At 47.5% G+C, this 23,808-nt stretch overlaps 1 protein-coding gene across 1 annotated transcript in view; it reads left to right on the top strand.

The window, feature by feature from the left end:
• The window catches only part of TDRD9 (tudor domain containing 9), a 789,496-nt gene that overhangs the window by 16,311 nt on the left and 749,377 nt on the right, over positions 1 to 23,808 (top strand). Inside the window, exon 2 of the mRNA XM_082275596.1 lies at positions 11,664 to 11,885. Coding sequence (XP_082131722.1) covers positions 11,763 to 11,885 — 123 coding nt within the window. The 5' untranslated portion in view covers positions 11,664 to 11,762. The remainder of the gene's footprint in view (positions 1 to 11,663; positions 11,886 to 23,808) is intronic.

The following is a 23,808-nucleotide window of genomic DNA, read 5'->3' as shown; positions in this document are numbered from 1 at the left end:
ATATCGATCGGTTGCAGGAGTGATCGGGGAGCCGAGGGAGGTAAGTAGCCACCGATTTAGAGCCCGGATGGCAAAGGATTAGATGCAGGAGAATCGATCGGCAGCGGAGCTAGGAGAAAGAGCTCCTCACATCCCGGAAGTCAGCCACGCCCAGTCAAAACAATAATTACTCATCACAAACATATCTTCGCCAGTGAATACCGGGGCCCCAGCTGGCTGATATACATTTGTACGGCGGACTTGGCATCACACTGCCATAGTCATAACCAGCGTTCGCTAGCCGCTACGAGCGCCCGCCGTTCAGGAGATCAGGCGAGTGGTATGCAGCCTGCATTTAATAGGTTTCCACAACTACAGGTCTTTCCTCAATGCTAGTTAAAGCCATCTTTGCTGTGCATAGCGAATTCTGGTATACTGACACTGGGAGACATCCTGGCAATTTAAATAAAACTCTTCCTGAAAAATGTCCACACAAATATTAAAATTTCCACAACTTCAGTGAAGGGTCGAGCAACGTTTGGTCTTGAGTGCAGTCAAGGGCCAGGTCTTGACCTTGGCGCTTTTTTTTTTTTTTTCAATGGTCTGGCCTCACACTCCTTGGGGTGTACTTTTTTCCAGGGAGTGAGACGCTTGGCTCCCACCATGCGGTCTCCATTGCCGTGGTGGGACCTTAATATGTTGGGGGTCTGTTCTTCAGCAACCTCACTTTGAAAATATTTGGGAGATTTCCTTGCTTACATTGTCCCAGAAGGCTGTCTTTTTGGTGGCTATTACTTCGGGGCGCAAGGTGTCTGAGCTGGCGGTGCTGTCTTGCCATTCCCCTTTATCTATTTGTTCACATGGATAAGGTGTTTCTTTGACTGTCCATTGTTCCTTCCAAAAGTCCTCTCCGATTTTCATCTGAAAGAAGACATTGTGTGGCCTTCCCTGTGTCCTAAGCATGCTAAGGAAGTTGCTTTGTATTCGCTGAATGTGGTTCGGGCAATCGGTGTACCTGGCAGCTACGGAGTTGTTTAGAAAGTCAGACTCACTGTTTGTCCTCACGGATGGACCTTGCAAGGGGTTGGCTGCTTCTGCTGCGACCATTTCCAGATGTATCAAGCAGACTGTGGTTCTGGCTTATTCTATTAAGGGTCAGTTTCCTCCTTTCCCCTCTGAAGGGCGCACTTGACTCGGGCGCTTAGTGCCTCCTGGGCCTTCCGTCATCAGGAGTTAGTGGTGTAAGTTCGCAAAGCGGTCACTTGGTCGTCTGTGCACACATTCACAAAGTTTTATAAAGTGGATGTGTTGGCATCTGCGGATGCTTAGTTTGGCTGCAAAGTTTTGCAGGCTACTGTTTAGAGGACTTGTTTTCTTTGAGGGTGTATTTTTCAGGTGAGCTCCAGTTCTCAGTTGAGCTCCAGGTTTCCTTGTTGGCTATTTTTAGCCTTGGAAGTTTGGTTTTCTGCTGTTCTCACTCCTCATGTTTGACACTGCTTTGAGACGTCCTGGTCATGAAGATAAAGAGCTGTGTCCATCGAACGAAAGAAAATGGGATTTTTGACTTATCGTAAAATCCTTTTATCTGATGATCGACGAATGCAGCGCCCGCCCCTCTTTAGAGTTTTTTTTTTTTTTTTTTTTTTTCCTGACACTGCTTGTTACAAAACTGAATACTTATAGCAGGAAGTAGAAGTATACCCCCAGGGACTGCCCCATAGGAGCGCTCAAGCTTTTCTGTCTACTGTCCTACTCCTGTAGGGGGCAGCATAACTCTACGGACATGAAGATGAAGAGCTGTATCTGTCAATGAACATCAGGGAAATGGATTTTACAGTAAGTCAAATATCCCATTTTATGTTTTTATATGTATACACAATTTTTTTCCCCCCCTATCATTTCTATTTAAAACTAAATGGGTTGGTTTACAAGGTAAGGTTTCACATATGCCTTAAGGATGTATTGATGAACAGCTGCATAAGATTTTTGTTTTTGATCTACCTGGCGTTCAGTTTCAAGCAAAACCTAAGTTTACAGTATAGATCCACTTTAAGATGGTAAAGGGTGGTATGTGGGGCAAATCTGAGAGAGCGGTCATGTATTCACGCAGTTGTGAAGGGGGGGGGGGGGGAAATCAGGGGTTTGGATTATAGATCAGGTCTCGTACCTAAATTAATAGGTAAAAAGACAAATTCCCCACTAAATGGGACTGTAGCGATCTACAATTGGAGTCAAGTAAGTATGTAGGGGGATAGTATAAAAGATATACATTTATTGAATAGATAATAAAAATAATAAAATTAGACATAACAATCAGGTTGTTCACATGGCAGAATCTTAATGCTCGTATAAAATGTATGTATGAAGTACAATGGCTCATAAACGGACAAGTGTAATTAACAAGGCGAAAAGACCTAACGCGTTTCGGAATGAATAACTATTCCTTCTTCAGGGGTAACATGCATCGTGTAGTCACCTAGTTTTTTCTATTAGATACATATTAGTAAAAGCAGGTAAATGCTTAATTGTGTAGAGATAGTCAGACTGATGGCGACCGACTCAAAATTTGATGGAAGCCAAAAAATACTTGCATAATGAAAGCCAATAAAGACCTACTTAACAGCCAGAATTTAATACCAGGGGCAGGATAGTTGGCAGCAGGGAGAGATAAGATCATCCCAGATTTCCCCACAGACGGCTATTCCTCCAACAAGATCCAAAAAGCCCAAGACAGGATCAGCACATGGGGATAAATGAGGCTAAATCTGAGTCTGTTGGGTAAGAAATGTTAAAAATCAGTGTAACTGAAAGAATGAAAAATCAGTGCAGGGGCATGGCCGGCATCCTGAGGTGATGGACGCTTAGTTCTGAGCTCTGGATGAGCGGGATCGCGGCTCACAGCGACAAGGAAGGTAGCAAATTCATCCCTAGACACCTCTACTATTACCCCACAACTTTACTTTTCACATGAGGAAACGCAAGTTGCGGGAAGAACCCCGCAAACTTAAAAATTTCTTCAGTACAGCGGGGCCTCAGAGAAGTCAAAATGGCACCTGCCTCACAGCACTGCCACACAGACACACAGCAGCAGCTACTGCTGCTGTGTCTCATGAGACAGATTCCTTAAGGCAAGAATATACACATGAGGGGAATGGTCACCCTGACACCTTGATTTTCCAGAGCCCAGTGAAACAGAGGAAGCTGGACATTACAACTACTCAAGTGAGTACCTCTCCCTCCTCTGTAATTACTCCACCTGACACAAATCTCTTTGGGGAAAAACTGGATGCTTTTCCCACTGCTGGCCAGCCCATAATTGATTCCACAATGAAGGATATGCTTATTACACTGCGGGGAGCTTTGCAACATGACATGTCAAGCTTTATGAAACAAACTAAAGTTGAAATGGAAGCTCTAGGTAATAGGGTTGATCAAGTGGAATTTAATATGAGTGATTATGCTCAGGCTCACAATGAATTAGTAGATGCCCACAATGCTCTGTTGGATGAAATGCGCACCATGAAAATAAAAATGGCAGACTTGGAGGACTGCTCCCGCCGCGACAATATTAAGTTTCGCGGCATTGCTGAGTCGGTTCCTGCGGCGGAACTCCGCTCCTATCTACAAAAGATGATTGCTGAACTCCTCCCTGATGTGCAAGGTCAGGATTTGACAATTGACAGGGTTCATAGGCTCCCTAAGCCGTCCTTTTTGCCTGAGAGAGTACCTAGAGACGTCATTGCAAAAATACATTTCTTTCATGTGAAGGATCGCTTAATGCAATATGCAAGACAACGTGCCTTCCTGCCTGAACCATATGCAGGTATCTCACTCTACACAGATCTTTCCCAAGCCACTGTAGCTGCCAGGAAAAATCTTAACACCATCACAAAAATCCTGCGCAACAATAACATCAAGTACAGGTGGAAGTTCCCGACTAAACTTGAAATTGAAAGGAACAGGAGCTTTTGGATTTCTGACCTGGATGATGGCCTCCTCTTAATGAGAAAATGGACTACTCCCCCCGAGAGGATGATGAAGACATTGCGGACCAACCCTCTGAAGCGGGCAATTCGGGTCGCTGACCCTCCTACCACACCGCACTGTGGTTCCTCCGCCTTGGAATTATTACACCGAGCTCTCTGGGCCCCTACCTGACTGTACTCCCTTAAGTTGCTTTTCCCCTCCTAAATTGACAGATCACGTCCGGCTGGACTATTGATCTTAACCCCTTAGAGATGCGTATAGGATTCGCCTGTACAATGGGCCGCTGGAGGCCCTCTGTTGCCAGGGCGGCTGCCTGTATGTTCAAATTTTCCCCTTTTTTGTTGTCTTATATATATTTTTTTTATTTCATCAGCAAACCTTTTGTTGGTGCACCGTGCACTTCTTTATCACCTGATGTGACTTTGTGGCACTCCCTTTGTATACTTTTTCTATTGTGTTGCCATGGTACTGAAACTAGTATCTCTAAATACAAAGGGGCTAAATAGCCCACACAAAAGGAGATCTCTTTGGAAAGACGCTGTTAACAAACAAGCAGATATTCTATGCGTACAGGAGACTCACTTCACAGCACTGAACCCACCTAAATGCTCTCACAGATCTTTTCCACATTTTTCAGGCAAACTTTTCTAAAAAACAAAGGGGTGTCGTGATGGCATTCAGGGACACTCTGTCCTTTCACTTACTGGACCTAGTTACGGATGTCAATGGCCGGTTCCTGATTGTTGTGGCAACCGTCAATAACATTACCTATACCCTGGTCACACTATATGCTCCTAATACCCATCAGCAAAAGTTTGTTCGGAAAGTGATGAAGAAGGTGAGATCAGTGCAGAGGGGTTATGTTCTTCTTTGTGGAGACTTTAATATCACCATGGACCCATCTATAGATTCCACAGCTAGAACTCGCAAGAAAAAGTTAGGTCTGGCTCCCTATGTTTTTCAAGAGGACTTCCACGATCCCTGGCGGTGTTTGAATCCCACTGGACGGGACTTCACTTTTTTCTCTAATCCTCATTCCTCTTATAGCAGAATTGGCTATTTCCTGGTTGATCGTAAGCTGTTGTTGAAAGTATCTGATGCAACAATTGATAACATTTCCTGGTCTGACCATGCGCCGGTCTCTCTTGAGATCACGGATGGTCACCCCAGGTTCAATACCTCCTTTATGGAGGAATAATACCTTTTTGCTGGCTGATCCGGCTTGCACTGAGGAATTGAAGGTCCGCCTTCAGGAGTTTTTTTTTCTTCAATGCAGGGGGCTCGGTTGATATATTTAATCTATGGTGTGCTCACAAGGCATTCATTCGGGGATTGCTAATACAGATGAATGCCAGAGTTAAACGTAAAAAAAAACACAATATATATCGTCTCTTCTGGCGGAGATTGCTCGGCTGGAGAATTTGCATAAAATTAATTTACAGGACTCTGTACTGACAGAACTCACTAAGGTTAGATCTGATCTTAGATTGGCCCTGTTAGATAACCATGATAGGTATATCCTAAAATTAAAAGCATCCTCCAATTTGCAGAGAAACAAAGCAGGGAAATGGTTAGCCAGACAGTTGTAGCAACAACGCACTAGAACCCGGATCTCCCAACTGGCTCATCACGCCAAAGGTACCTTGGCTATTAGCCCACATGACATAGCACAGAACTTTAGCGATTACTACTCATTGTATAATTTGCAGGAGGACCCTGGTGTACATCAGCCCTCTCTAGAGGAAATTTAACACTTTCTTGGACAAATTTAGGTTACCCGCAATATATGCATCAACCCTAGAATTAGTAAATGGACCTATAGACCCTCAAGAAATCACCAAGGTAATTAAAGATCTTCCATCCCATAAAGCGTCAGGCACAGACGGCCTGTCCTCAGAGTATTATAAAGCGTTCTCTGACATTCTCACTCCTCACTTGTCTAATCTTTTTAATGAGGCAGTCTCCACCGAGCAATTTCCAAAAGAAATGATGGAAGCTATTATTATTACTCTCCCGAAACCGGGGAAAGACCCCACTCTCCCTCAACACTACCGGCCTATATCTTTACTAAATTCTGATGTGAAGATATACGCAAAGGTACTCGCAAATAGGCTCTTGGAAGTTACCCCGACTCTTATAAGTCCTGAACAGGTCGGCTTTGTTAAAGGCAGACAAGCACCAGACTGCACTAGGAGGATGATTAATTTAATTCACCAGGCTGGGACCCGTCAATTGCCTTCCGTGCTCCTTAGTTTGGACGCGGAAAAGGCTTTTGATAGGGTCCATTGGCAGTACCTGGACAGAGTCTTGTATAAATTCGGCATTTCAGGCTGGCTTTACTCTGCCAAAATGACCTTATACAAAAACCCTTCTGCAAAGGTATTTACCTCCTAGTTCTTTATCTAGATCTTTTGACCTATCCAACGGCACCCGTCAGGGCTGTCCGTTGTCCCCAATCATATTCACTTTAGCCATCGAACCGTTAGCGGCAGCTATTAGAGCAGACCCTCTTATTAGAGGGATAACAATAGGTAACCAGGAGCACAAAATAGGGCTTTTTGCAGACGACGTTATTCTGTCGCTTTCCGATCCACAAACATCTCTCGCCCAAGTTCAACAAGTAATAGACACCTTTGGCCAAGTATCGTACTACAAACTTAAGACAACCAAATGCCAAGCACTCCCACTTTATTTAACCCAAGATAACGTGGCCCATTTGAAAGCTCAATTCCCCTTTCAATGGGAACATAGCACCATTTCCTACCTAGGCATCCAGCTGACACCATCCACCTCTGAACTATGAGGCTAATTTCCCACCTCTACTCCGTAACATAGAATATGATATGAAGCAGATAAATAAAGCATAACTATCCTGGCTAGGTAAAATGGCTGCATTTAAGATGCAGCTTCTTCCCAAACTATTATATTTTTTCCGCACCCTCCCAATATCACTACCATCTAGTTTCTTTGCGAAATGTAATACCCTTCTTAGGACCTTTATATGGTCTGGCAAAAGACCGAGAATAGCCCTTAAAAACGCTGATGAGCAAGAGAACCCACGGAGGCGCGGGGCTCCCCAACATCCCCTTTTATCATACCGCCTCACTCCTTGACCAAATGCAATATTGGCTACAGGAACCTTCAGACAAACTTTGGGTTTTCATGGAGAGATCCCTTCTAGTGCACCAGGATCTAGGGGCACTATTAGCTGCCTCATCCTTGTCCTCCTCGACCCACCGCATCCATCATCCTACTATTACGGCCACACTAACTGCCTGGCGATCCTTACTGTCCATTCGCCATCAGACCCTTGAAAGGCGTAATTTAGATATTCCATTGGGGGCTTACGAATGGATCATTCCACCCTTCTCGACATTAGATTGGAAAAAAAATGGCCACAACTATTTAAAACCGCACAAATTTGCCATTTTCACAAAACTAACAAACTTGCCTTCCAGTTATCCATCCCTGCTACGGCATGGGACTTCTTTAGGGGCCACGCTATATCTGGCACACGGGGCATATCATTTTTTTTTTTTTTTTTTTACAACTTGTATATGAATACCCAAGCACCTTCATTGGGCCCAAGTAGGACTAAATGGGAATCTGAATTCCAATTGACCTTTACAGATTCACAATGGCATAAGGCCATCACGGTCAACTATAAACTGTCTAAATGTATTCATCATTGGGAACAATTTCTGAAAATATACCATGGATGGTACTTAACGCCTCATAGGCTATCTAAAATCTATCCCTCCTCCAGTGCGTTGTGTTGGAGACGGTGCAATAAGGTAGGAACACTATCATATCCTTTGGGATTGCACCTTTGTTCAACCCTTTTGGAAGGAAGTGGAGGTTTTGCTTGGAGTTTTTCTGGGCACGACCTTCTCTATCTGGCCGGCTTTGGCACTTTTGAACTTGGGAATAGATCTGATCCCTCCGAAGTACCAGACTATAGTACTCCACATCTTGTTTGCTGCCAGATTGACCATCACTCACCATTGGAAATCACCTGAGTCACCAAAAATTCAGGAACTTACTTCACATGTAAACACACAATGTCATTTTGAGAAGTTACTAGCTGTTAAAGATCATAGAATGCCTACCTTTAGCAAACGATGGATTCACTGGTTAAAGCATCCTAATGCCGCTCCTGGTCTCAAGCCCAATTAGCCTGCTTTGATTTACTACCAAAGAGTATTCCCTTTACTTTACCTTTCATGTATTCTCTCTTAGTGTCACAAATAACACCTTGTAGAACTATGTACATGTCAGTCTAATATATGGTGGTCCACGGATGTTTAGCTGTCGGAGGGTCTACCCCCTCCCCCCCCCAACTGGACACAGTGTGTACCCATTTGGGGTGTTAAGGGGGGTTGGGGGTGGCCCTATTGGAGAATGGCCATCAGCGACCCCATCTTATAAGTATTAATGCTATTCGTATATTTAGATTGCTTAATGCTGTAATGGCTTATCTACATGGGCATGAAGTTAGATTACATAACTGCACCTATGTGCTACTGGCCATAATATCAATGTTTTATGAGTTTGCTTTCCTCTGTTATGATTTCCTTCCTCTGTTATTATTATGATTTACTTTCCCTGTTTGTTACTATTTGAAATAATCTTAATAAAAACTATTTAACAAGAAAAATCAGTGCAGCTGAAAAAACAAAAATAAAGTATACATTTATATGCATGTGAAGATAAATATCTCCACAGCATAAAGATACAGATCTATATACTATCAGAGGCCTTCATGACTGCAATAAGACCACAAGGAGGATATAGTGTCCACAGATGTGGGTATTGTGTATAGATCCTACTGAGATGAAAGTAATAAGGATGTGTACACATAATCATATGTGTGTGTGTATGTATGTATGTATGTATGTATATATATATATATATATATATATATATATATATATATATATATATATATATACACACACACACAATGTGTGTGTGTGTGTGTGTATGTATGTATGTATGTATGTATGTATGTATGTATATATATATATATATATATATATATATATATATATATATATATATAGTAGATGTGTATGCATAAAAAAAGTTGCCATAGACAAACCAAGCCAATGGGACCAATAGGGAATTAGTTAAATATGTTTAAGGCATAAACTACATGGGGCATATATCTGGTTATTATTTAAATTGCAATATATCAAGATCATGGATAAAAATGTGTCCAAATGAGTGATGGGATGATGGGTGATTAAGTGAAGTGATGAAGCATCAGTAGACAAAGGTCAAGACTGGATCAAGCCAGAGTTTAACCGGTTGCCGACCGCCGCACGACTATATACTGCGGCGGTCAGCCCCGGCCAGGCAGAGTGACGTATCGGTACATCACTCGCCTGTCACTGACTTGCGAGCCTATCGCGGGCGGGTGCGCGCCCGCCGCGGCTCGTTCACAGACAAGTCAGTGCGTGTGACCGGCGGACTCGATGTCCGCCAGTCGCACTGCGATCGCTCCTGTGAAGGGAGAAAGACAGAGCGGCTTGTGTAAACAAGCTGCCTGTCAGTTCTCCCTGTGTAAAAGTGAAGATCTGTCCGTTCTACTATGTAGAACGGTTGATCTTTGCTTTTACACCAATAGGAATGTCCCTGCACAGTAGAAAGCACGCCCCTAGGACACACTTAACCCCTCCCTGTCCAATAAAGTTAACCCCTTCCCTGCCAGTGTCATTTTTGCAGTAACAGTGCATATGTATAGCACTGATTACTGCAGTAATGTCACTGGTACCCCCAAAAGTGTCAAAAATGTCAGTCAAGGGTCCGATCTGTCCGCTGCAATGTCGCAGTACCGAAAAAAAAATCGCAGATCGCCGCCATTACGCGTTAAAAAAAAAACCACCAAAAATGACAATCTTTCCCTTTGTTAGTAAACGCGATAACTTTTGCGCAAACCAAAATTTTGATTTGCGCAAATCAAAATACGCTTTTTGCAATTTTTTTTTTTTTTTTTTTACCAAACATAGGTAGCATAAAACAAATTGGCCAAAAAATGTTAAATTTTGATTTTTACTTTTTTTTTTTTTGGGGAATTTCATATAAAAAAATGTGAAAAATATTATTTTTGCAAAATTTACGCTCTTTTTTTGTTTATAGCGCGTGATCAAAAAATCGCACAGGTGATCAAATACCACCAAAAGAAAGCTCTGTTTGTGGGGAAAAAAAGGACGTCAAATTCGTTTAGGTACAGCATCGCACGACCGCGCAATTGTCCGTTAAAGTTACGCAGTAAAAAATCGCAAAAAAACCCCTGGTCCTTTAGCAGCCAAATCCTCCGGGGCTTAAGTGGTTAAGACATTGTGATTAAAAGGTGTATCAAGTGCCGTGGCTACAAGTGGTGGAGCATAGTGAGATTTGGGATCCTGAAGTAGAGAAAAAGTGGCACCTGTTGCAGAATTGGTGTGTGCAAGAGAAGAAAAGCCTAAAGGTTTACGGAGTGTAGAAGTGGAAAGAGCAGGAGAAAAAGATACCTCCACCGTGCGTTTTTTGGGTAATCGCAGATGTGATCCATCACCATGAGGATATTGTTTGTTTTTCTTGGACCCTTTCTTCCTGAACGGCTGAGAGGAGAAGGATGTAGAAGAATTAGTGGATGTATCTGATAATGTCGCATCCTGAAAATTGCATTTCATTTTTTTGTTTATTTCTTACTCTAGTATTAGTGGAGCCTGGATTCCATTTGTAGGCATATCACTCTTTGAAGGCCATTTGATTTCTCCACATTTTTTTTCTTTCTTGAGGAGAATTTTTATTATATTTATGGAGATGGATTTTCAATTGAGTTTCCTGATCTAGGAAAGTGGGATGAGTTTTAAATTTAGTCAATTGTACTGTATATGCTCAATATTTGTGCTATATTCCACACTCAAGAGACATCATAGTTTTGGAGCATAATTTCAAATTGTCCTCCCAGGCTTGTTTAAATGCCATATCAATATTATTTATTGTGGGAGAAATTTGAATCCTTAGGCCAAATGGATTAATGTTGGCCTGAGTATATCTATCAAAGAATTGGATATGCCAAAAAAGGAGGATTTACGTTCTAAAGTCTTTAAGTGTGAGAATAGTGAAAATATTTCTGAGTCTGGGCAGTTTCTCGTTTGAAAATCCCTATATTTGAGGATTAAGTTGTCCCATTCTTTGCCCGTATAGTTGGCCATGATGGAAAAAGAAGGGGAAAAAAAAAAAGGTATTGTAATTCCCAGAAGAATGTCTCAAAGTGGACAGCAGGCTGGTAATTGTGGCTATTGAGATAAAACGCAATCTTCGAAACCATCAAACCCCCCCCCCCCCCCCCCCCCCAAGAAGGGGAAAATGGGTGTCTTCCACTCGAAATATGTGAAGAGGGAGGGGGGAGGAAATTAGGGGTTTGGATTAGAGTAGGTCTCATCCCTAAATTCATAGGTAAAGACAAATTCCCCACTAAATGGGACTGTAGCGACCTACAATTGGAGTCAAGAAGTAAGTATTTACGCAGTTACCTTTCCTACATCCTTCATGCTCGAAAAACTTGAATATGAAGGTTTTGTCATGGTTTACTTGCACTAACCTCATTCTATATGGAAGTTTAATCTGAATGCACATGGTTTGATTATTTTTAAACAAATTGTTTAAAATCTTTTTTTTTTTTTTTTTTTTTTTTCTCTTTGCAGTTGATCAATCTTATTGAGTGCAATTCAGTTTTAATTATACAGGGTGCAACTGGCAATGGTAAAAGCACTCAGCTACCTCAGTACATCCTTGATCACCACATGAAAAATTCCATGTACTGTAACATTGTGGTGACTCAGCCCAGAAAAATTGCTGCATGTAGTATTGCCACATGGATTGGCAATGAGAGAAAATGGCCTCTGGGTGGCATAATTGGTTATCAGGTAAGACTTTTATTAGGATTCAGAAAAACGTAATTGTATTGAGTCATTTTTTATGTTGTCTGTAAAATCTCTGGGTTCATTTTAAAGCAGTGTGGCAAAGCAAAAAATTAACATATATACTTGTCTCAGTTTTCAGTTTTCATTGCTGGAAGTTTGACAAACCCAATGGGAAGCCTGAATGCACGCAATCTTTTTAAGGTTTACAAGTAAGGTCACAAGTCGCTGTGCACGGTCATTGGTGATGTGTACCAATGGGGAACAAAGTCGTCCATATGTTCAGGGAAACAGGATTATTATTTGGTTATACTGCCTCCAACAGAAGCTGAAGACACTGGCAATCAGAAAACCAGTAAGCCAGCCTGTAAAACCCCTCTTCTACCCAGCATAGCTTAAGCCTGGTGCACCTTTTAATGAAAGCCAGCCAGTTCAGCAGTAACTGGGTGACTTTTGGTACATAAGTACCTCTCTGCCTGTTCAAAAGAAGCTGGTCTGACTGACTTCTGTCCATCCGTCTTGCTGAAAAACCAGCTTTCAATCATTGCTTTTCTGTGTATTCTGAGCGGGAAGGGGAGCCCCCTCTGTCACAATACAATAGCTCAGTGGAAAAGATCCCTGCATTGTGTCATTACGTTTATGCTGGGATCTGTCCGTTTTTTTTTTTTTTTGGTTTAGCCACCTGGGTAAACAAAAAAGTGAATATGTATACCTAGCTTAAGATTTTTTTTTTTCCAGCTATGCTCCTGGGTAGACGCAGCAAGATACAGGACAGGGGTGATCTCGGCCCTTACTGTCCTAGTTACTCTATCGTTCATTGACGGACACAGTTCTGTCTGATTCATATCAGAAGGGTTATACTGCCCCCTACAGGAGTAGGTCACTAGGCAGAAAAAAAGTTCTGGCTATGCCTATGGGCAGTCCCGGAGGGTACACCCTCTCCCTTCCTGCATAGGATGTCAGTTTTAATATGCTTAGTCAGGAGTAAGGACCTAGTTCCTTGCTGAGATCTGTGGTCCTGGCATAAAAGTATTTTTTTATGTAGGGGTTTTTTTTTTTTTTTTTTATTTAGCTAGCCTTTTTTTCTGGAATTTTTTTCCCGTGGGATCTTCAAGTAATTATGCCGGGCTGGGCGACGGGTTGGATTCCTATATCCAGTGGTCACCCCAGTCTGGCCAGCGACCGCGTGCAGGCCTTAGCTTCGCGCTGGGTTGGCTGCGTCATAGTCCCACTGGATGGGGACTGGCCCTGCGAGCTAAACGTCTCGCCAGGACGCACACGACAGGGTCTAGACTTATGTTGCAGCGTTCCTATTTGGCCGACAGCCCCCCACTCTGGTGGCATGGGGTCCTGTCAGGAGATGGCACCCACCTGTGTTCCTGGTATGGTGAGTAAACGTTCCCCCCTCCTTCCCTGGCGGATTTTGGGGTGGACTAGGGCCCCCTCCCTGGGATGGTCAGACCCTCACACTCCACGGTTTCCATCTATTCTGTTATGACCCCCCCTTCCTTCTTGGGACCTCTTTTGCAGGCTGCATAGGGGGCCATGGGAGTGAACCGTCCGTGGCGCTTGACCGATAGTGCAGAGGGGGGCGGGGGAGACTTTTGTGGGGTTTTCTGCTGCTGGTGGAGTAGATGGGCTGTTGGGGGGGACCGTGGGCCCGGATTGATCTGCTTCTATGACTGTGGCCATTTTGCGGTGTATTTTTTGCTGTGAAGGCCGGTCGGAGTGCCTGGAGGCATTCTTTTGGTGCGACGAGCCCATCCCTTCACCCGGGCAGTTCCCTGGCTCCTTTCCTTTCCTTCAGCCACTGCTGAGGCCCTCCTTATCTGATAGCTATACTGGGGACAGGGAGTTACGGGGATAGTGTCTCCCCCTCTATGGGGGTTCATTAGTGCGCGCCTGACCTCTGGGCCTGACGCCTGGCAACGCTGTGGGGCAACTTACTGCAAAAAGAAAAAAAAAATCCTTTGTCTTTTGTTTGCAAATTTTGCTGGCGGGTTCCTCAGGTTAAGTATGGACCCTGCAGGCCATGTATCCCCACCTGACCTCTTCCTGGAGGCCGCAGGGCCTTCCGGATCTCCACTGTCCGTCGCTGCCTTTTCGGCGGTTCGGTAAGCATTTGAGCCTGGGTAGGAGGTACGCTGAAACGTTTCCCCACCTACCCCTGTCTCATCTGATTTCTTGAATTCTGAGTCTGACTCCGGGTCTATTACCTTGCGCCCTGTCTCCTCGGATGATGAGGATGACATTCCTACCTCTACTGCCGCATTTGATACAGGCGGTGGTGGGTGCACTGGTTGTTTTGGTGCTTGACACTGGAGGACGTATCGGCGGCGGCGCTTAGGGCACAGGTAGCATCTGGAGCAGCTTGTTTTGCGATCATGCCGATGTAGGATAGGTCTGTCTGAGACATTGCCCTGGATGAAGTTATAGAAGGGTCTCACGGGGGGAAGAGTGCTTTTCTTCCACAAGCTAACAAGGGTAAGGGACTAAGTCGCAGACTGGGTTTCTCCATTTCGGCTCATAAGCAGTTTCTTCGACCCTCGGGGACAGTCGATGTGGCGTAGTCCTCCAGGTTTTCCTCGGGTGTTTCCAAATTACCCTGGTCTGGGGAACAAGAGATCGTTTTTTTTTTTCCAGACCTGCGGACAAGGCCGAATCGGCCTGAAGGTGCCCCCTCATCCATTAGGGGTGGGGGGGCGTCCTTGCCGATTCTCGGACCTGTGGCTGGCATGGGTCCCAGGCAGCTGGGTTCAGGAGGTCACGCGGTCCAGTTTCAAGATCGCGTTTCGATCCATTTTTTTCCCAGTAAGGTTTTCCCTTCCAAGGTACGGCTGTCTCCGGATCGCTTGCAGGCACTCTTTGGGGCAGTTCAGGCTCTGGTTCAACAAGCTGGACCTACTGGCCCTTTGATGGTTCAGTGCGGATCAACTATTCAAGTTGGTATAAGTTTGCATGATGGTGGCTTCCCTACATCTGGGGGATTCTTGGCCTCCATAGACATCAAGCTGCCTACCTTCACATCCTGTTATGTTCGGGACACCTGCGGGTTCTCAGTTTTTTTGCTGTGGGGAAGGATTTCTATCGATTGTGGCGTTACCCCTTGGTCTCGCTTCTGCTACTAGGCTTTTCACAAAGGTGTTGGCTCCAGTTACTGGCGCTGTCACGGCAGCGGGGCATATGTGTCCTGGTTTCCTGGCTGATCTGCTTCTCTGTTTGGTGTCCCCTACGGTGCTGATAATGGAGTTGGAAGTCACCATAACTCTGGAGGAGTTCAGGTGGGTTCTGAACCTTCTCAAATCATCCCTGTTCCCTTCCATGGGACTGGACTATCTGGGCCTGACTTTGGACTCAGTTAGGGTGTTTCTCCCTTGGGAGGAAAATCCTCTTGGAACTTCAGACTGCGGTTCTTCTGTTGCTGTCCCGCACATGGTTGTCCCTTCCGACCTGCATGCGAGTTCTAGGACTGCTGGTGTCCTCTTTCAAGACGGCAATCCTTCTCAAATGAGACTAGAATCCAGGCTCTCTGGACTTACGGATCCGGCTGAGCCGGGTGACCAGGGGGTCTTGTTATGGAATCCTACCACCCTTTTTTACTGGAGTCCTCTGCAGGTTCTGTGCTTCGGGAGTATGGTCCCTGGAGGATCCAGGTTACCGATTTATGGTCCTGGGGCTGAAAGCGATCCGGCTTTGCCTAGTTCACTGGTTCGGGCACCTGCAGTTGTCCGGTGCACGTTCAATGACTACGCTTCGACTGTGGCTTATGTCTTTCACCAAGGGGGCACCAAGGGTGTCCTTGCGGCCTTTGGAAGTGACCATTCTTCATTGGGCCGAGCGCCTTGTTCTGGGTCTCTGCTGTTTCCTTTCCAGGTGTGGAGAAATTGGCAGACGGATTGCCTCAGTCAACAGGCCTTGAATGCAGGGACATGGTCCCTGCATCCAGTGGTGTTCCAGCAGTTGTGCTTTCGTTGGGGGCACTCCAGATGTGGTCCTATTGGCGTCTCCTCTACAGGATAGTGCAGAGGTTGTGGCCCGCTTCCCGGGACCCTCTGGCGGGTGCAATGGTGGCACCATGGGTTCTATAATAGGCCAGAACATTCGCTAGGTTCAACATGAACGATCTGATCAAATGGAACAAGGATCCGCTGTCATTGGACAGTCTGATTCGGTTAAATCGGGGTTCGAAGGGAGTCCCTCTCCTGTGGTGGCTTCGCTCCCTGGTCCTTCGTTCCGGGGAAAATGTATTCCCCTGTATTGAACTGTAATCACCACGGATGCCAGTCTGTCTGGATGGGGAGGTGTCCTGGGAGTGTGTTCGGTCCAAGGTGTCTGGACTCGGGAGAAGTCCAGGCGGCCGATTAAACATCCTGGTTATTCGGGCAATCAGACTTTTTCAGTGGACGGATTGTCTGCAAGGGCGCCTTGTGCGGATACAATCAGACAATGCCACGGCTGTGGCATTTTTTTTCAATCAAGGGGACACAAGAGTTCCCTTGCGGCCTGGGAAGTGACCTAGCATCCTGAGGTGGGCAAAACGATATCTTCCTGCCCTCTCTGTGCACATTTTGGGTGGTGAATTGGCAAGCAGACTTTCTCAGTTGGCATATGTTGGATCCGGAAGAATGGACTCATCACACCCAGAGGTTTTTCATCAGTTGGGTCTTTGATGGGGGACCCAGATGTGGACCTGCTGGTTTCCCGTGTCACCAGGAAGGTGCGCAGAGGTTAGTGTCAAGGTCTTAGGATCCTCTGGCCGATGCCACAGCTGCTCTGGTGACCCCTTGGGGTCAGTATCGTCTGATTTATGCCTTTCCTCCAATACAGCTAATGTCGAGACTGCTATGCAGAATCGAGGTAGAAGGAATTCCAGTCATTCTGGTGGCTCCAGCCTAGCCTTGCTGGTCTTGTTACGCAGGCCTGGTAAGGCTGGTAGCAGATGTCCCTTGGATTCTTCCTCTCAAGGAAGATCTGTCTCGGGGACCAATCTTCCATCCTTCTTTACAGTCGCTGGCTTAAATGGCGTGGCTATTTAAAGCCAGGTGCTGGAAGACAGAGCGTTGTTGGAGTTAGTGGTTCCTACACAGTTGAAGGCTAGGAAAACCACTACCAGGAAGGTCTATCATAAAGTTTGGAAGGCGTATATTGGTGTGAGCCGTGGGGGGTTTCTAACTGCTTCTTTTGTGTCTTGCCTATTGGAGTTTCTACAATTGGGTGTAGCTCTAAGTTTAGCTCTGGGCACCATCAAAGTCCAAATTTCTGCCTTGGCTATTTATTTCCAATGGCTGTTGGCAGGAAAGTCTTTGGTTCACACTTTTGTGTAGGGACTTTGCCATCCTGCTGCTTCGGTGCGATCCCTGTTACCTCCCTGAGGTCTTAAATTGGTTTGGTCGGTGCATTAAAGACCTCCCTTTGAAAACATTCAGGAAATTCCTCTGCTCACCGTCACAGAAGGTGGGTTTCTTAGTGGCTATTACTTCCGCACATCGGGTGTCCGGAGTTGGCTGCGTTGTTCTGTCAGTCACCTTACTTGATGGTTCATAGGGACAAAGTGGTATTACGACCCTGTCCCTAAGGTTGTCTCAGGGTTTCATTGAATGAAGACATTGTGCTACTGGCCCGATGTCCTAAGCCTAAACATCCTAAGGAAATTGCCCTACATTCCTTAGATGTGGTTCGGGCGATTATGGTTTACCTGGCAGTGACTAAACCAATCAGGAAATCTGATTCTTTATTTGTTCTTACGGATGGACCTCGTAAGGGGCAGGCCGTATCTGCTGTGACAATTTCTTTTTTTACTTAAATTTTTTTTTTTTTTTTTTTCCAGGTAAAAAATTATTTACAACACTCCAATCGCTGGAGAATTTTTTCATATACATTTTACACATATTACCTTTTTATCCCTTTTTTTTTTTCCCCCCTCCCTTCCTTATCCCCCCCCCCGTCTCTTCTTATCATTCGACTCCTATTATTTCTCTGTATTCCCTTGTGTCCTTAAACTCTTGCCACTCATCCCAAATCTCCTCTTCATTCCCCTGTTCCTCCTCCTCCCAGGTCCTCAGCTGCTCCAACTTTCTTATTTTCTCTACTTTTAACAGCCAATCTTTCCTGGAGGGGGCCTCTTCTTTTTGCCAATTAAGGGGAATCAAGCTCTTAGCTGAGTTTAAGTGAGGGAGTAATGTTTTTTTATATTGCTTCACTGACATATGGGTTCCATGAAACATGCATTTCCAAGGATCCAAGGGAATATCTATTTTAGTAATTTTACTTATTAATTCTATAACTTCACTCCAGAATACTTTAATTTTTGGGCTGCTGTGACCATTTCTAAATGGATCAGGCAGACGGTGGTGCAGGCCTATTCCGTTAAGGGTCAGGCTCCTCCTTTCCCTGTTAAAACGCATTCTACAAGGGCTTCTAGTGCCTCCTGGTTCTTCTAGCATCAGGCGTCAGTGGTTCAGATGTGCAAGGCGGATACGTGGTTGTCTGTAAACACATTTACAAAGTTTTATAAGTTGGATGTACTTGCATCTTCGGTTTCAGCGTCTGCCGGCAACGTTTTCCAGGTTGCAGAAGCTTCCGCTTCTTGAGGGTGATGAGCTCCAGTTCCAGTGCTCTTGTTACTGGTTGGCTATGTTTAGCCTTGTTGGGAATTCTGCATTTGCTGTGTTCTTCCCCCCCACCCCTCATAATGACACTGCTTCGGTACATCCCAATGGTCTGAAGAATTGAAGCTGTCTGTCAGTGAACGAAAGAGAAAACTGGATTTTTCTTACCTTTTTAAAACCTCTTCTCTACTGTTCATTGACGGACGCAGTCTCTTTTCTTCATAATAGTAGGGTTGTACTGCCCCTATAGGAGTAGAACACCAGGCAGAAAAAAAAGCTACCCCTATGGGCAGACCCAGGGGGTATACCCTCTCTCCCTGCTAAAGGATGTCAGTTGTAATCTGCCTAGTCAGGTGTAAGGACCTAGTTCCTTGCTGGGATCTCTGGTCCTGGCAAAAGTTTTTTTTTTTTTTTTTTTTTCCCCCCTTTATCGGCTGGATATATAGATCCTGTGGTCCCCCTGGGTGGGGACTGGCCCTGCAAGTTAAACGTCTTGCAAGTTCGCATACGACTGGGTCTCGGTCGCAGCGTTAATATTGGCTTACAGCCCCCCACTTCGGTGGTGAGGGGTTCCGTCAGATGGCGAACGCCTGTTCCAGGTTTGGTAAGTAAATGTTCCTCCCTCTCCTCCTGGCAGGTTTTGGGGTGGACGTGGGACCCTTGCACCCCCCCGGTTTCCCTCTGTCCTGTCATGCATGCCCCACTTACCTGTCCCCCCTCTCCCCCCCCCCTCCTCCCCTCACTACTGGGGCTATTGGACGCTTGAAGCTACGCCCGGGGGCTGGGACCGGGCGTAAGGCTAACGGTGAGGGGGGGGGGGGGGGGGCTGTGCCGCCGGCAACCGGAGTATCTGATGTTTGATCGTGCGAGGGGGGATTCTCCTGTTAATTCCAGGGCCCCCTTCCTGTCAATCACGTCCAGGAGGCTGGGGGGGGTCCCCTCGAAGGCCCCCAGAAGCTCCGCATGCCTCGCGGGGCCGCCATGTTCATGTAGCCAATGTGCTGTTGAATACCTGCGGCCATGTTTGTGTAGCCTGGTGGCCATTTTGCGGTGGATCCCCATTAAATATCAATAGCAGGCCTATTTCTCTGTCGCTCATTGACAGTCGCAGATTCCATCTCTTGATATCCGTAGGGTATTACTGCCCCCTACAGGAGTAGGACACTAGGCAGAAAAAAAGTTCTGGCTACACCTATGGGCAGTCCCAGGGGGTATACCCTCTCTCCCTGCTATAGGATGTCAGTTTTTTTTCTGCCTAGTCAGGAGTAATGACCCAAGTTCCTTGCTGGGATCTCTGGTCCTGGCAAGTTTTTTTAGATATTTTTTTAGCTAGCTTTTTTTCTCCGGATTGTTCCTGTGAGATCTACAAGCAATTCTGCCGAATCTGGGCGACTGGCTGGATGCTGAGATCCAGTGGTCACCCCAGCCGGCCTACGAGCGCGTGCAGGCCCTAGCTCCGCGCTGGGTCGGCCGCGACATAGTCCCACTGGCCGGGGACTGGCCCGCGGGTTAAACGTCCAGCCGAGTCATATACGACCGGTCGGCGACCGAGTCGCAGCTCCTCTTTTGGCTGACATCCCCCCCCCCCCCCACTGGGCGGCGAGGGGTTTTGTCTGGAGTGGCGCCCGCTCTGTTCCGGTATGGTGAGTAAATGTTTCCCCCCTTTCCCTCATGGCTGGCTCTGGGGTGGATGTGGGCCCCTCCCTGGGACGGTCGGACCCCCATTGCTCTGGGTTCCCCTCTGTTCCTCTGTGCACCCCCCTCCGGTGGTGTCCCCCCCCCCCCCCCCCCCCGGGGGCGGGGGATGGGGGGGGTCCCCAGGGCCTACCTGCCGATCGATCGCGTGTTGATGGGGGACCCCCTTCCCGCCGCAGCGCGTGGGGCCGCCATTTTCTTGTAGCCTGCCTCGTGTAGTTCATGGCGGCGGCCATCTTGGTACACCCAGCTCGTTGTTCTTCAGAGCTGGGCTGCAGGGGGAGTTACTGGAGGCGTGAGGGGGCGGAGCCCCTCCCTAAACCCGGGAAGATCGTTCCACAGGACCTCCTTTTCATGTGGACAGCTCTGAGAGCAGTCCTTTGATCTTCTGGTGCATCGGGTGGTGAGCCTTTTGGGGGTCTCTTCTCTATCTGCGAGGGTCATTAGGCACGCTGCCTGGCCATTGGGGGGCGCTGTAGCGCTGGGGGACATTTAAAAAAAAAAAATGGTTTTGTCATTTTGTCATAATTTGCTGACAGGTTCCCTTGGTGTACCATGGAATCTGCTGCACTTGTATCCCCACTTGATCCCCTCGAGGTGGCCACAGGGCCCTACGGTCCCCAGCTCACCATTGATGCACTTTCGGCGGTCCTGGAGTCATTTGTGTCCCGGGTGGAGGTGGCCTGCCAGGGACGGGGGGCGACTGACTTGATTCTGAGTCAGTCGCTGCTGATGCGGGTCCCTCCTCTTGGGCTGCGGTCTCGCGCCCCGTCTCCTCTGATAGTGAGGATGACCTTTCTGCCTCCGCTATAGCGCAAGACAAGGCGCTGGTGGACGCACTGATTGTCAGTCCGGGAGACCCTAAAGTTGGAGGTTGCACCTGCGGATGCGACTGATACGGAAGTTGCCTTTGGTACTCGCAAGCCCTCCAGGGTGGCAAAGGTTTTTCCTTTTCCCAAATGCTTTGACGATATCATTAAGAAGGAGTGGGTCCGGCCGAAACGACCCCCTGGGATGCCCAAGCGGATTGCTAGGCGCTACCCGTCTGAAGATTCACTCCTTAAGAAATGGACTATGCCGCCTTTGGAGGATCCGCCGGTCTCCAGGCTAAATAAGGCTACTGTTATCCCGTTAGAGGATTCCCCATCCTTTAGGGATCCGGTTGATCGCAGGGCGGAATCTGTGTCCCGCTCTATATTTTCCCTGGCGTGGTCGGCCTTCAGACCAGCGTTTACCATTGCTCTGGTTTCGCAAAGATTGACAGAATGGGCCAAGTTGTTACGCCGTGACCTGGAGGGGAGAAGTCTCCCCCCTGCCGTGGTGGAGTTGCTGGACCAGATGGTGCAGGGGCTGCAGTTTGTTTGTGACGCCGCGCTGGATGCTGCTCCATTGCTGGGGCATGTCGTCTCGGCGGTGGTCCTCCGGCGCATGCTATGGTTGGAGTGCTGGTCGGCAGATCAGGCTTCCAAAAAAAGCCTTGACTGATGTCCCTTTTCAGGGGGATCGCCTGTTTGGTGCTACCTTTGATGAGATTATCAAAGGTCTCACTGGGGGCAAGAGCACCTCTCTCCCGCAGGCTGCCAAGGGTACGGAACCTCGTCGCAGACGGGGACCTTCCTTTTCAGCCCACAACAAGATTTTTCTTTCTTCTGGGGCGGGTGACAAGGCGAAGCCCTCCAACGCCCCCCCGGGGGGTTTCAAGAGACCCTGGTCTGGTAAGCAAAAATCCGGTCCTTCCAGACCGGAGGATAAGTCCACTTCGGCCTAAAGGTAGGCGCCCCCATCCATGTCAGGGGTGGGGGGGGCGTCTTTGCCGGTTCCCGGACTCGTGGCTCTCCAGGATTCAAGACAAATGGGTTCACGAGGTCATACGGTCGGGGTACAAGATCAAGTTTTGATCAGTGCCACCGGTGCGGTTCTTCCCTTCCAATGTGCGACTGTCCCCGGATCGCCTAAGGGCTCTGTTGGGGGCAGTGCAGGACTTGATGCAACAGGGAGTGGTAGTTCTGGTTCCCTGTGGGGAACGTTTTCGGAGCTTTTACTCAAATCTGTTCACAGTGCCCAAGAAAGAGGGCAAGGTGCTTCCAATTCTGAACTTAAAGGCGCTCAATTGTTTTGTCCGGGTGCAAAATTTCAAGATGGAGTCCATTCGCACAGTGGTGGCCTCCCTGCATCAGGGGGATTTTCTGGCCTCCATAGACATCAAGGATGCCTATCTTCACATTCCCATTTACGCAGGACACCAGCGTTTTCTGCGCTTTGCTGTGGGAGAGGACCATTATCAGTTTGTGGCGTTACCCTTTGGTCTCGCCTCTGCTCCCTGGGTCTTCACAAAGGTTTTGGCCCCAGTTCTGGCGCTGTTGCGACAGCGGGGCATACTTGGACGACCTCCTCCTCCCTGCGGAGTCTCCGCAGGCTCTGTTGTCAAACTTGGAGATCACCATGACCTCTTTGGAAGAGTTCGGGTGGCTTGTGAACCTACAGAAGTCATCCCTGGTTCCCTCCAGTAGGCTGGACTATCTGGGCCTGACTTTGGATGCGTCCTTGGCCAAGGTGTTTCTCCCGGCGGAGAAACTCCAGAAGATACGGTCGGCGACTCAGTTGTTACTGTCCGCCAACTGGCCGTCCCTTCGGACCTGCATGAGGGTTCTGGGACTGATGGTGGCATCTTTCGAGGCAGTACCTTTTGCTCAGTTTCATACCTGGACTCTCCAAAAGGAGATTCTTAAATGGAACCGGAATCCCGATTCCCTGGACAATCTGTTCCGGCTGAGCGAGTGGACCAGGGAGTCCCTGGTTTGGTGGCTTCGGTCTCCGATGCTCAGTCAGGGGAAGTCATTTCTTGCGATCTATTGGACGATTGTCACCACGGATGCCAGTCTATCCGGGTGGGAATGGGTTCTCGACAGGCTGTCTGCTCAGGGGCTCTGGTCCCTGGAAGAATCCAGGCTGCCGATAAATGTGTTGGAACTGAGAGCGATCAGGCTTCGCCTGATTCACTGGACTGAGCGTCTTCGGGGCTGCCCGGTTTGGATTCAGTCGGACAATGCCACAGCCGTGGCTTATGTCAATCACCAGGGGGGCACCAAGAGTGTTCTGGCGGCCGTGGAAGTGGCCGGCATACTTCGTTGGCTGGAACGGTTTGTTCCAAACTTTCTCCGCAGTTCACATTTCAGGCGTGGAAAATTGGCAGGCGGATTTTCTCAGCCGTCAGACCTTGGATCAAGGGGAATGGTCTCTACATCCAGAGGTGTTTCACCAGTTGTGCCTTCGTTGGGGCACCCCGGATGTGGATCTGTTTGCATCTCGGCTCAACAGAAAGGTGCAGAGGTTTGTAGCCCACTCCCGCGATCCTCTGGTGGACGCCACAGACTCACTGGTTGCTCCGTGGGGGCAGTATCAGCTGCTGTATGCCTTTCCTCCTCTCAAGTTGCTGCCGAAACTTCTTCGCAGGATAGAGGCGGAAGGAATTCTAGTCATCCTTGTGGCTCCGTACTGGCCTCGTCGGGCCTGGTACTCCGACTTGGTCAGGCTGGTCGCAGACGCTCCTTGGCGACTTCCTCTCAGGGAGGATCTGCTGTTTCAGGGGCCGATCTTCCATCCTGCTTTACGGTCGCTGGCTTTGA

The sequence above is a fragment of the Pelophylax lessonae genome (genome assembly GCF_965119305.1).
Source record: "Pelophylax lessonae genome assembly, chromosome: 13".
Taxonomy (NCBI): Eukaryota; Metazoa; Chordata; class Amphibia; order Anura; family Ranidae; genus Pelophylax; species Pelophylax lessonae.
This window is presented reverse-complemented; position numbering and strand designations above follow the sequence as displayed.